Source organism: Embiotoca jacksoni, unplaced genomic scaffold, assembly GCF_022577435.1.
Source record: "Embiotoca jacksoni isolate LCO1_2020_lvr unplaced genomic scaffold, fEmbJac1.0.p SCAF_10, whole genome shotgun sequence".
Taxonomy (NCBI): domain Eukaryota; kingdom Metazoa; phylum Chordata; class Actinopteri; family Embiotocidae; genus Embiotoca; species Embiotoca jacksoni.
In genome coordinates, this window is record NW_027185230.1 from 18,407,965 (window position 1) to 18,421,586 (window position 13,622).

At 38.0% G+C, this 13,622-nt stretch overlaps 1 protein-coding gene across 1 annotated transcript in view; it reads left to right on the top strand.

The window, feature by feature from the left end:
* LOC138211543 (astrotactin-2-like) overlaps positions 1 to 13,121 on the top strand; it is a 230,758-nt gene extending 217,637 nt beyond the window's left edge. Inside the window, exons 21-23 of the mRNA XM_069171503.1 lie at positions 5,796 to 5,896; positions 6,485 to 6,668; positions 9,933 to 13,121. Coding sequence (XP_069027604.1) covers positions 5,796 to 5,896; positions 6,485 to 6,668; positions 9,933 to 10,170 — 523 coding nt within the window. The 3' untranslated portion in view covers positions 10,171 to 13,121. The remainder of the gene's footprint in view (positions 1 to 5,795; positions 5,897 to 6,484; positions 6,669 to 9,932) is intronic.
* The last annotated feature ends 501 nt before the right edge of the window (positions 13,122 to 13,622 follow it).

Consider the following 13,622-nt stretch of genomic DNA (forward strand, 5'->3'; position numbering starts at 1 on the left):
CATTCTCAACAGTGTTGTTTTCTCTGATAAGAGCAGAACCTACGTCGGAATTACGTCTGAGGACGCATCTGTGTGCAGCCAACTCCACTTGTCTTAATCAAGAGACTGATAAGACCTTTACTGGTATTGGCTTTACACTTGATCATTACTTTGGCTGCTGCCGTTGCCGCCAAATGTTCCCGTGCAAACTATGAGAAGTTGCAAACCCGATGTGCTAACCAGATCTACGCATGCATAATGTATTCATATACTTGTTGGGCTGTCAGACTTGAGCACAATTCACGAACGACACACTTCTGTTTGGGTTCAGTTTGTTCTATCAAAAATGGTGTCTTAATTCGTAGAGTAAAACTTAAATGTACCTGATGGGCTTGCATTTTGGCTTTGAGTTACAGAAAACAGTCACTGAATGATAAATACAGAAAAGTAGAGTATAAATTAACACTGATATCACGTACTGATATGAAAGAGGTCAGAATCCAGCCCAAATTTCATTTAGTTTCTAAAGCTTGTAGTCCGTGTGTGTAGCGTTTTTCCCCTCGGTCGCACTCCAGCCAAAAACGTCTGTTTATGCTTTAAAGTTAAATAAAGTTTAAACTTCAAACCAAAATTCCGTATATAAGTTTTGCCAAATAAGTCTGCCCAGTAATTGCTATCTAAAAATAATCTATACGGCATTAGAGATAAAAAAAAAAAATAAAAATAAAAAATTCTGACATGTATACATCAAGTTAAACCTTTGGTTGGGTGAATTATGTGACTTCCTGTATCCATTTCAAATTAAAAGTCCTTATTTCAAATTGAAACCCCTATAACGATTCATGCAGGGTTTGGCCATACACAAGGTTTTAACCTCGTCTTGTTTAATGAACGATTTTCTATATTCAACACAATGCTTCCACCATCAGAACCCCTTCAGTTACTTGATAGATCCTGAATCTTCTCTGACCTGCCTTCGTCCTGCTTGCTCCTCAGCTGCTTCTAATTGCTCCAGACTATTTAAGGCAGCGTCTCCAGACATCTAGTCAGTCAGACAGCTTGTCTGAATTCCTTTGGCATCCTAGCCATGCTTTTGCCAGCCTGAATTGCTGAATCAAGGACTATTTCAGGTTTATTTCTTGTTATCTTGTCTTCTCTTTGTTGGTGTGCCAGCAACACATGCCCAGACTTAACCGTCTTCAGCCACAATTTGCATAAAGCTAAAGCGCATGTAGTTTCAAGCCAGAACACAGGTTAATCTTCACCTGCCGCTCTAACAGCAAACTGTTGTTCTGACTTTGATCTCCATCAATGCTCGAATGTATGAATACACAAATGTGTTCTGTGTATATTTACAACACATTACCTAACATTTTTTCAGAAAAGCTCAGAATTTCACAGCAAATTTTCATGTGAAAATAAATTGTAAATCATTATTTCCAAATTCCCATTTAGAATCTCAACAAGTATTTATTAACCAAAAACAATCACTGGTTGACATTCCTTGTCACGCTTAGAGCCCAATGAATTTTCTGCAGTGTTACCTACCTTGACTAGGTGGTCAGGCATCCCTTGGTTCGTCCAACCAATCACTGACTGATCACAACTTGGCAATGGTTTCTTTGAAAGGTAACACATTAATGCAGATGGAAATCAAACCAAATTACATAAGGAATGAGATTATATCTTTTTTTGTCCAAAATAAAAATAGTCTCACTTCTTGCAGCATACCAGCTCTCTTGCATTTGTGTTACCTTCCATCTTTTATGTCTCTGGCATCTGCCTTCTTGACGTTCTGCAACCAATCAATAGAAAACACGTTACCGAGATGACCTGTAAAGTAGATGTGTGGATATGGACAGTGATTACAAGTTCTATAAATGCAGAGAACTTCAAACCAGCCGGTGGCACCAAGAAAAATGGAAATCAGCAGCAGGCAGGACTTAGTTGACGTGAAATTATTTCTGTTTCTTGTTTTTGTCTTTTCATTTGGAAACATTTTGCAGCATCTCTGCATGTTGGGTTTGTATAAAGGTGCTGATACATATTCAATTCTCATCGTAATGTGTGTGTGGCTGGTAGAAAGCAGCAGGTACAGACCACTTCTGAATCCCACTAAATCTTGGTGCAGCTTGGTAATTAGTTAGTTGTGAAATACACTGATACTGAAGCTTAATTAAGCTTAATGAAAAGTAGCACAAAAGCATGTGTGCAGTCTAGAAATACTTGAAAAAAAGGTATGTGCTCTGGAAACAGACTCCCGACGTACAATGGAACGATATTTCATTAATGTATTATTTGAATGTCATTTACATGAATAACCCAACATGATGATCTCTTTAACTGTTTGAAATACCATTCAAACTGCTGAAATGATGGTCCTGGCAATTTTCCAAATACTCCAGTTTCCCGAAATATCTGGTATTTAAGAGTGAATCACTTTTAATGGGCTGTTGTCATTATTTCTTTGGACTTTGGAGTCTTGCTGATCTTCAAGTGAGCTCATTCGGCGCTGAGCTCATTTTTCTATTTTACAATTAAAGGCACGGCAATTTTATTTAGGGCTGTTACACCAGCGCAGTGCCGCTTAGATCGGAGGATTTCAAAGTCATGAGATACTGTAAGCTGACACAAATTCTTTAGGCAATGAGAAACAATTCTGTGGCTTTGATTGATTTGTGGACAGGCTCAACTGATGTGTGTCCAAATGCTGATGTAATGGAAAAGGCATCCCCCTACTGTCCTGGCTTCTCTCCGCATGCCAAAAATACTGCCCTAATTGATCCTCTCTCACTATCACTTTCTCTCATTCCTTCTCTCTTGCGCTGTCTGTCTGAGCTTTCTGTCTTGTCATCTCTTGTTCAGCCATCTCTCCACTGTCTCATTAAATTAGAGGACAATGGTTACTTTAATGGCAATATTGTTAATTTACACAAACATTAATCTGCCATTTGTCCACTTCATTGTTTGCTGAGCTTTCAAAACTATGGCACATGGACAAAACCGAGTCGCTTCCAAAGGAGACATGTGCCGCCAGACAGGCTTGGAATAGATGTGAGAGACACTGAATTAGAGACGGGGGGGGGTCGTTGGAGCTTAGCTATATGCAAGCAATGTAGATAGCAAAATAAAGAAAGAAAGTTTACTATGTGTGTGTGGGTGGTCGAGGTGGATGTGTATATCTTGCTAAGTCTGTTACTTGATGATTTGACATTCTCATGGCAGTCAAGACTGTGGCTAGTTCCTTTGTTCTCCCAGGCGATCTTTATCATCACTGAGTGCCTGTACTGAGCTCAGACACCATACTCTGTCGATTCAGCCCATTTTACTGCTACTATAATGATGCATAAATGAGATCCATATTAATCTGAAGAGCCTTGGGCCGTGGTTTCTGTGCAAGACTGTGATCCAAAAGTTGCAATCTTTCTTGTGTTTTCTGTAAATTTATGTGCATTTCCTTGCACGTTATCCCTCTCCAAAGTTGAGACCCTGACAGGCTTACCCTCCTGGCTCAAATAGCTTTTTGACTGTACGTAAAAATCCTGTAATTGCTGTGGGGTCTGTGTAAAGGGAAACTGTACCTATCGGGGTTGCCAACCATTTGAGCAATTCAAAACAACAATAAGAAGCCGGTAAGCTCAGATCCTGACCCAACAGAACCTAACAAATTGCCATGATAAAACTCCCGCCTTGCCATCCTCCTGCTCCCCTCTCCTCTTCCACCTCATTGTATCCATCTGCACGTTATGTGGCCACATAATTTAAACAGTGTGACTGTTACATGCCGGCATTGTTTTGCTAGGCAGAGGAGCCAGCAAGGCCCATGCGTCTTTTGTGAGGTTCTTGGGGAATACCACATCCACCCCGCTGAATAACAAGACCAGACAAACTATGTGAGCAATGTCCAAACAGGTCATGTTACAAACAAAACAGTCCTTTGACAGCCCTGGAGCAGATCTCGAAAGACATTACACTAAACAAATGCAAATGGGTTTAGGAAGACAGCCAACTTTTGTAAAAACAATAATATCCTAATTTCTTTATTTTCATGGATTTCAAAACGTTTTTTTTGCATTGGAATGCGATTTGAGCTGTTCATTCTGTCTGACTTTGTTTTATGGTTTCCTTTTTGTCATTCTGTTGTTTTTACAGTGGTAACTCTGTGGAAATACTGCTGAAAGTTTACACTTTTTCAGAAGTAGTTGCAAATATTTTGTTAATAACTCTGTTTTTCAAAACTTCCCGTACAATCAGAAAAACAGTGTGATGTGAACCAAAGGACGATTTATTTAATTCCATTTTAATTTTCAGAAAATCTTCTCTCCCAGAACTGTCTTTACCACAACTGTGCATTACAATAGCATCTATTAGTGGAAAAGGTTTGACATTATTATTTGACCAGTGCAAACGCCATTTTACACTTTGCAGCAGGTCCCTCTACCTGTAAAGTGACGTCGGTAGTTGGCAATTTGATACAATTAATATAGCAAGTTTAGCTAAACAAACATCAACATCTGAGATCTGCTTTTAAATAACATAATTTATGTTTACTGCTTGGATGAACCAGTAAAAGTATCTCATGCAATATTTTCCTTCGTGTAGTGTTGGTGGTTGCCAGGGTCACAAAGAGAGCCGCGTCAGCAACTTTAATACAATCATAATCAAGACGGCAGCAGCAAATAACTGCATGTTCATGAGTGTGGCAGCCACCCTGTCTTTCTCTCCTTCATGATGCAAAGATATTGATGGCTTCATCTGTGCCAACTTTGATCCTGTTTTGTTTTTTTATATACACTCAGTATGACCAGCTTTTTCATAATCAGCAGTACACAGATTGGCATTTTCAAAAGGACATGTAAAGGTCATTTGTTTTCTATTCCGAGCTGTGTGGTCCTACATTACTTGAGTTGCATTATGTTTTCTGAGTATGTCTCATATCCTCATTGAATGCCTTGAGCTGTTTGCTTGTGGTACTATATCAGGGTACTGAGTGATCCTGAAGTCTGTCATGGAACCCACAACATTGTGATGTTTGACATTTTCAGAGAGGAACTTTGTCCTTATAGAGTTCTTGGAGTGAAGCCAGATGCCACTTTATTCCTTTCTCTTTGTCATCGTGGTACAGGCTTTATTCATATTAAGATATAATTAAATCCCACAATCCCTGGCTCTTTGGTCACAAAGAATATTCTGAAAAAGTGTATGATGTAAGTTTTTATACATATATGATCAAACACAATCTTGCCGAGCCAGCCTATCAAGCTTGTTTCCCTTCAAACCCATAAAATTACACAATTTGAATTTATTTGTAACCAAAACCCGAGATATTGTTCCAGAAGACAGTGTTACAACATCACAACATCTATTTCAAAGCTGTGTCCATGTTATGTTGTAATTCTTGATATAACAAACATTTCCTTCTTTATTTATTTCATTAAAACATTTTATTCACATATAGCTGCCAAAAACCAGACAAGAAAACAGATGTGATTGGAAACATCGGAAACATAAAGAAGCCACAGGCTTATGCCATTGATGTCCCCCAGACTTAAAAAAGAGAAACAGGAAAAACAAATATTTAACATGATCTAGAAAAATACAGGAAGACAACCTTTAACCAATCAGCTTTTATCAACATATGTGCCCGAACTCCACCGCAGTAACTACATTTCGGAAAACATTTGACCTCAAAGTCATCGCACTTTAGCCCCCCACACATTGGTCCGTCCTTTAGAGCGGCTGTGCAAACATTAATGTTATGGAATTGAGATTTGAGTGGCAAATAAGGAAAATTGCATCTGTTGCTTTTTTTTCAGATTTACTCTCCATGCAGTGGATAGCCGAGGAGGTCACTCCGAGTCCAGCTTCGTCTCAGTACGGACATCTTGTCCAGTGGTGGATGACAGTCGAGCTGAAGGTACTCTTACCTACTATCTTTCACGACTGTGCCCTTTTGTGTTTATTTCATTTCTTTTTCCACCTTTCTTACATCCCTTTCACATTATCATAACTTAACTGAATGGGTACTTATACTCATTTTTGTCAAGCCCTGTTTCAAAAGAAGTTGGGACGCTGTGTTAAATGTAAATAAAAACAGAATGCAGTGATTTGCAAATCGTGTAAACCCATGTTGAATTGAAAATAGAACAAAGACAACGTATCAAATGTTAAAAGTATGAAAATGTACTGTTTTTTGGAAAATATATGCTCATTTTGAATTTTATGCCGGAAACACAATTTAAAAAAGTTTGGACACTACAGACAACCAAGTATGCAATGTAAAGTTTTGTTTTACATGACAAAATCATGCTTTTGCTATCTATATATAGTAGAATTTGTGTTAACAAGACCCAAATTTCAAATTCGTACTATAAATTTATAACGCATCTGTCATCTTTTGTGTCAGGTTGGACCTAAACTTAGAAATGCTTATTTACATGCCGTACTCATGTTAAATCCCTCCCTGTCCGTCTCTCTTCTCTGTCTGTCTCGTACGTCTTTACAGAAGTAGCAGACAAGGTGTACAACTTGTATAATGGCTACACCAGTGGCAAGGAGCAGCAGATCGCCTACAACACTCTGATGGAGATTCCTCCTCCACTGCTGTACAGAGTCCAGCACCACTACAATTCCCACTATGAGAAGTTTGGAGACTTTGTCTGGCGTAGTGAGGATGAGCTGGGCCCCAGGTGAGGATAATTGGACAGCGACACTGGTTTTGTCATGCAAGCTTAGAAGATGCTTGAGGTATTGTCTACTTGTACAGCTGTCTAAATTATTTTATAGAAAAAGAATACTGGAAAAAGTATGTATATTTTTGATGTTTCCCAGTCTGCCAGCGTTTAATCATGTCTTCCCGTCATGTTTGAAGACGTTGGGTTGTTTAGTCAACCTGAGGTTTCTTACCTAACAATAGTCAAAGCTGCCTGACTAGTGCTGCCAGATTCAGATCATTAAGCCTTTTCTCATGGCATTGTCTGCCTCCGACACCCCCCTCGCTCCCCTACTCACCCCACCAACACCACACACACACCTCTCACCTCCCCCAAGAGTGGTGGACCAGTTCACAACACACACACACACACACACACACACACACACACACACACACACACACACACACACACACACACACACACACACACACACACACTTCCATAAGTGCTTCTACTGGAAAGCAAGTGGGCAAGGTCACCATAAAAACTCTGGGGTTACAGTCGTCCTCACATCACCATGGTAATGCCAAAACACAGTTTGACAGCCAAGCCAAACACTAAATGTGATACTCAGCTAACACTAACTCAACTTCCAACTCCATTTCCTCTTCTTTCTCGTAAAAAAAAAAGTTCATCTGTGTCCACACTATACCCGACATTCCCTCACCCATGACCCCGTTTACAGGGTCACCCCCATTGATAGTTTGCGCAGACAGAGACATTGCGTCACCATCAGAACAAAGAGAAGCTTACTGACAAACAAAATAGTGAAGGAGGAAGAATAAACAATACTTAAAAAAAAAAAAAAAAGAAGTATGGAGAAAAAAAACCATTCATGTATGTGAGTCTGACAAGGCAGATGGTCCTGCACTGATGATAGCAACACAATATCTTAAATTACAGCCCAATGTTTTGGTTTGTCCACCCCCACTGCCTGGAAGCACTCCTTTCAAGCCATAAATAATATAATAATTGAGGAATAACTTTGGTCTGTAGGAAGATTATGCCTCTCTCTGATTGGTGAAGGGGGGTGGGAGGCACAGGTTGGCCATGGGGATTTGGGAATGGGGATTGGAGTGGTTGGATGGTGTGTTTGTGTACGTGTGTTTGTGTGTGGGCAGCTGTAACGGGGTGGGGGTTGGTGGTGGTGGTGGGGGGGCTTTTGGATGAGAGAGTGTGGATTATTTACTGCCTGAAGTTGGCAGGGTTGAGACTCGTTGCGGTAATTTACAAGCAGGCTCTATTGGTGGTGCCTTTTAAAAGGTAACAGAATGGCCAAGTGAAACGTAAGCAGTCAACACTCCTCTAGGAACCGAGAATCTCAGGAGCCCCCAAATTCCACCATTGTTACAACTGAACACTCCTCTGAAATTGTTGATATATTACTACAACTATTATCTTTCACTGCTATATATTTGTCCTTTTACTACACATCAGTGTTCCTGATTTGATGTTATCTTTATTCTTGGGCTAAATTCCCTTGGAGCACCGTTTGTGTCATCATCAATTATTTAGAATGTCGTTGCTTAAATCACATAAATGTAAAGCCAAATCTCGACTTAGTAGTTGCAACCTGAAAAGTTGCAGAGAGAAAAGAATTGTTTTTTGTTTTTGTTTTTGTGTTTCTTTCTTTGACCTCATTAATGACATGAAATGGGTTTAATTTGTCTGAAGCTCATGTGCTTCAAAGCCTTCGCAGATAATGTGTTTGGTATTCTGTTGTTTCAGACACAAGAATTTAAGGGAAATGAGAAAATGCCCCCCTCACTCCCGCTCTTTTCAGCAAATAAGTGAAAAGGATGTCTGTACTCCTTGCTTAACTAAAGACAGATGTTGATGCTCAGCAGACACTGCTTTTCAAAACAAATGGAATTGTGCTTTTCTCTGTGTGTTTTTCTCATTTGAGTGTCCATATGACCTTACCAACCATGAATAGTGTAGGTGTTTGTGTATGTGTGTTTCACAAGATATCATTTATAAATTGAGCTGACCTGACACATGGCTCCTTCATGTCGTAAACTTCAGCTCCAGACTGGACATAAGGACAAAATTATTTGTTTACTCACTGTAGACAGCTGCCTCTGGTGAAGTGTTAAACAGAACCAGTACCTGAGAAGGCCACGTCATTGCATGACATGGTTGTGTTTGGGTAGAAGTATGTGTCAATAGAAACGGAAATTTTATCATTTGTATGTGAAAAAAAATTCCCCAGCTTGAATAAGTGCAGCAAAAATTGATTTTAAATCAAGTAATTTGAATTAGTTCTGTTTAACTGTTCTCACATTTCAATTTTAGTTTCGGTCTCACCAACCCATTCTTATTCCCACGGTTTTAAACACTGCCATTTTATCAAAGTTCTTTGCATCTCAATTCGAAGAACGTGGTGCCTTTTCTTAACAAGGTGCCTCTTGGTGACTCGTTATGTTTTGGCAGAAAAAAACAGTTAGGTTTAGAGGAAAAGATCATGGTTTGAGTTAAATGTGACACGGTCGCCATCTAGTTTGGTTTAGGCACCAAAACCCCTTGGTTAGGATTAGGAAAATATAATTGGGCCTCATTCACCAATATCTTTTTTTTAATTTTTTCTTAAATTTGTGCTTGAGAAAAGTCCTAAGAAAAGGCTACGTCAGACTCATCATATGTTCTTAAACCCTGGATTTGTTCGCACCTGAGCTCTTATATTGGTGAATCTCCCAGTCTTCTTAAGTTTGAACAGGTGCTAGTTTTGGCTAATTAGCATAGATACACGCCCTGCCAATGCCCATAAAAGGACATGAGACTGCAGGGCCGTGTGCACACCAAGTCACAGAAACTGAGAGAACAAAGATGAGAGAAAGTAAATATTGCCGCAATACGGTGGAGCAGCAACGAGGAAAGAACTTCGGTCGTTCTAAAGCGGAGGTGCTGCTGCAGGAAGTGCAGCAAAAGCACTGTCATATTTAATAGCGTGGCGCAGGTACTGGATGTGAATTTTTTACAAAGATGCATGGGATGGGATTGCTTGTTCGGTGAATGCAGAGAATTCATTTTCTTATGACATTTTCTGTCTGCCCATGGTTGGGACCCAGACTGGTAGTTCCATCTGAATGACAGAAGAGAGGCAGCCATTTTGCATTTGGGTTTAGGAAAGTGTGTCTTAAGTTATGTCAAATTGAACTTGACAGAAAAGGTAAATGACAATTAAAGTAAGAAAATCTAACTTTTGTGATCCTCGACGTTTTTTGTGTTCTCCAACAGAAAAGCCAACCTGATACTACGCAGGGTGGACAAGATTAGCCTCTACTGCAGGTCCCTCCTGCGCAGCACTCACATCCAGAGCCGCACCGACACCATGGCGTATGTCCACTGCCGGAGTGAAGAGGGACGACCTCCCAGCAATATGTGGCATGGTTCTTTACATGACAGTCGCACTATGTGCATGGAAAAGCTCATTTCTGTACAGCGTAACACATACAGCAACACCAAACTCCGATGAGACAGGAGGTCAGAGACAAGCATTGCTTCTTTTTTTTCTTCCTGGAAAATGACATCACGGATTGATGTACCTCTTCAATACACTCTGCAGCGGGTGTCTGTCATGTGACTGGTGCATTTTGAAAACCAGAAGAGGCTAAAAAAAACAACTCAAAATTCACTGGGCATTGTATTAATGCTACTGGAAAACATATTTTGAGTGGCCTACTTTTATTATAAGACAGACAATTATTAAAAAAATATTGTTGGCATATTTCTCAAATGCAAAATGCCAGTGATTGCACATATCAATGAGAAACTGCAGTGTGAACATGTAAAATATCCTTCAGCCAATGAAAAACTGGTTGGCTTAAATACTTTGAATGTAATATTGTAGTTCCTTTTCGGTGCTTTGATGCTTACCTGGAACACTTAAAAAGATAGAAAAAAAAAGAGAAATCAATAGTATAACTTATTTGCCTTTACTACTTTCATTTGAAAGGAGAAACGGAAATGTGTTAAAGCCATTTGAAAATCACCTACTTGTTTTCAAGTTCATATTAATTAAGAAAATAAGCTTTGCTTCAGGAATTTAAAAACAGTAAGGGAGAAACTATGTAGTTAGTCGCACATGGCATTTGATAGATTGAGTTGAAATAGCAAGGCTTTGTGTGGTACCAGGATTGATAAATAGGCTACCCAGCCTGGTGAAATTATGCAAAGGCAAAAGAGGTGGCTTGAAACATTGCATTCATTCGTGACTTTTAATTAAGCTTTAATTTCACTGCTGAAATGTTGGAAACATTTTGTTATCTGCCTTTTTAGTGCCACAGTACCCAAAATAAATACTGTTGAAAATATTGTTAAGTCACTTCAAGGATGTTAATTTCTTAGACCAGAGATGGACCTGGACAAAGAGTTATTATGCACCCAGTACAAATAAGACAAAGTATACGTGGTATCAATATGATGGATTTTTGGTTAAAACACACTAACTGTATTGATACTGAAATCAGCAGTATATCAAGATTTAAAATTCCCACAAGTCCATATAATGTGCTTGTAATCGAATCAGTCCCTCCAGGATTGCGCAGGTTTTTTTTGTGATTGTTGCGATCTAAAATGCTTGATTTTTCTACAGATTTGATCAAACATGCGATGTAATTTTTAATTGAGTTTTAATTGAGTTTTTTTTGCATAAAATTGCGGGAATTAGAAAAAATTGCAAGTTGATATAAATTATTTTTTTAAGCACTACTTGATAAAGGATAAAGGACATATTTAATCATTTTCATGTGATAGTAATACTACTGCAAATCACTGAAATATTTAAGTTCTAATTGTTATTTATTTATTTATTAATGAACTTAAAAAACCATGGGGCTAAAAGAAAAAAAATAAATCATAAAAGTGACTTAGCTTTACAAAACAGACAGTCTGTGAATATAGAACACGATTACATCAGGTGTCATAAGAGCTTAACATGCTGTTTAATTCATGTTAATTCAACACATAGGCCTACTGTATGCACAAAAACTAAGTGCAGTCTCATGCAACTTGACTTGTGTATAAGATTACTTTAGCATATAGTAATAAGTAATCACTTCCATTGATAATAAGCATTTAATTCAAAAAATTGGAATGTGTAGACCACATTTCACGCAAACCTGTCACTTCTGTTTTTTCTGCTTGTTCTAGTTTCCTCCGGTGCTCAGTTTTGTGAAAACAGGAGCAGCGCCTTTCTGATTGTAAATGAGAAGTTATTTTTTTTTTAATAAAGCGAGTTTTGTTTGAAACAACTTCATTTATGCAGTAATACTTTCAGCATAGCTTTTGCTGACGTCGGATTTTGCGTAAAAATCACATTTTCTTTTTTTTAATTTTTTTTTTTATTGCAAGCTCCCACAAATATTGCAGAGTTTACTTGAATTTGCGTTAACTATTGCGATCGGAAGATTGCGAGTTCCTGGAGGGACTGTCTAATGATAACTTGTCAGGGGAATGTGACTTTTGTCAATGTGGCGTAAGTTCTGCAACCAAACATTACAGTGACTATATGGTAACAATGTAGTCATGTGAGTCACTGGAAATAAAATGTAGGCTAAACTCAAACTGAATATGTTGGCTGGCTTTAAAAAGTTCCTCCTTCACAGCAGGATTTGATATTTGCCCATATTTATGTGTGCTCATAAAATTTAGGGCAAGCAGGATAATTAAACAGGTATGTTGAGCAACATTTTTCAGGCAATCAAACACTTTGTTGATCCAACCATAAAAATGAGGTACTGTACACTGAATTGTGAAGAGTCAGTGTTTGCAGGGATTACCTGTGGTCTTTTTATTTTTAAGTCCAATGACATATCTTCAAAGCCATGGATATTGTTTTAATAAATACAAACAATGCCTTTTTTTCAATATGTTCATCTCATGTTATTATGACTTGTGATAATAAATTATTATATTGTAAATTTTAAATTGTAAAAAAAAAAAAAAAAAAAATATGTGTATCATTATGTGGCTTTGATTGTCTTTTTCTGAAGAATGTGAAATATTAAAAATGTATAGAAATTCAGAAGACTTCTTTTTTCAAAACAAGGGATGGATAGCGTAATTTAAGTTGAACTAAAAATAACGCCTAGCCTCCGCTAACAATCTGTCAAACCTATGAATTGTAAAACGTGCATGGTTCAATGGGAAATATGGTAACTGTCTCCCCTTCTGCTCAGTAATAATGGTGTTAAGTAATGGACAGAAAAGAATAATAATCCTTGTAAGGTAAGGTAATTGTGACCTTTGACCACAAAATTCTAATCAGTTAATCCTTGAGTGCAAGTAAATGTCATTTACAAATTTTGAGTAGTTCTGATCATGGCATTCCTGAGATATTGCATTCAAAAGAATAGGGCTCATGGACAGAACAGATGTGAGGTTGACTTTGACCTCCACTTAAAGTTTAATGAAAGTTTCTGGACAACATGCTATTAAGTGACTTTTTTAACTCTTTATGAACGACATGCTATAGTGTGACTTTTACATCATATTTTGGACGACGTGCTATGCTATGACTTTTTTATCACTTTTTGGACGACATGGTTATATCGTATGACTTTTTTTTATGTTCTGGAAGACATGCTATAGTATGACTTTTTTATCACTTTTTGGATGAGATGCTATGCTATGACTTTTTTTATCATATTTTGGACGACATGCTATAGTGTGACTTTTTTATCATGTTTTGGACGACATGCTATAGTGTGACTTTTTTATCATGTTTTGGACGACATGCTATAGTATGACTTTTTTTTATCACATTTTGGACGACATGCATGCATAGCATATGATTTAAAAAAAAGTCAGACTATAGCACATTGTCCAAAATGTGAAAAAAAAAAAAAGTCATACTATAGCATGTCGTCCAAAATATGATAAAAAAAAAAAAAAAAAAGTCATTCTATAGCACGTCGTCTAAAATAT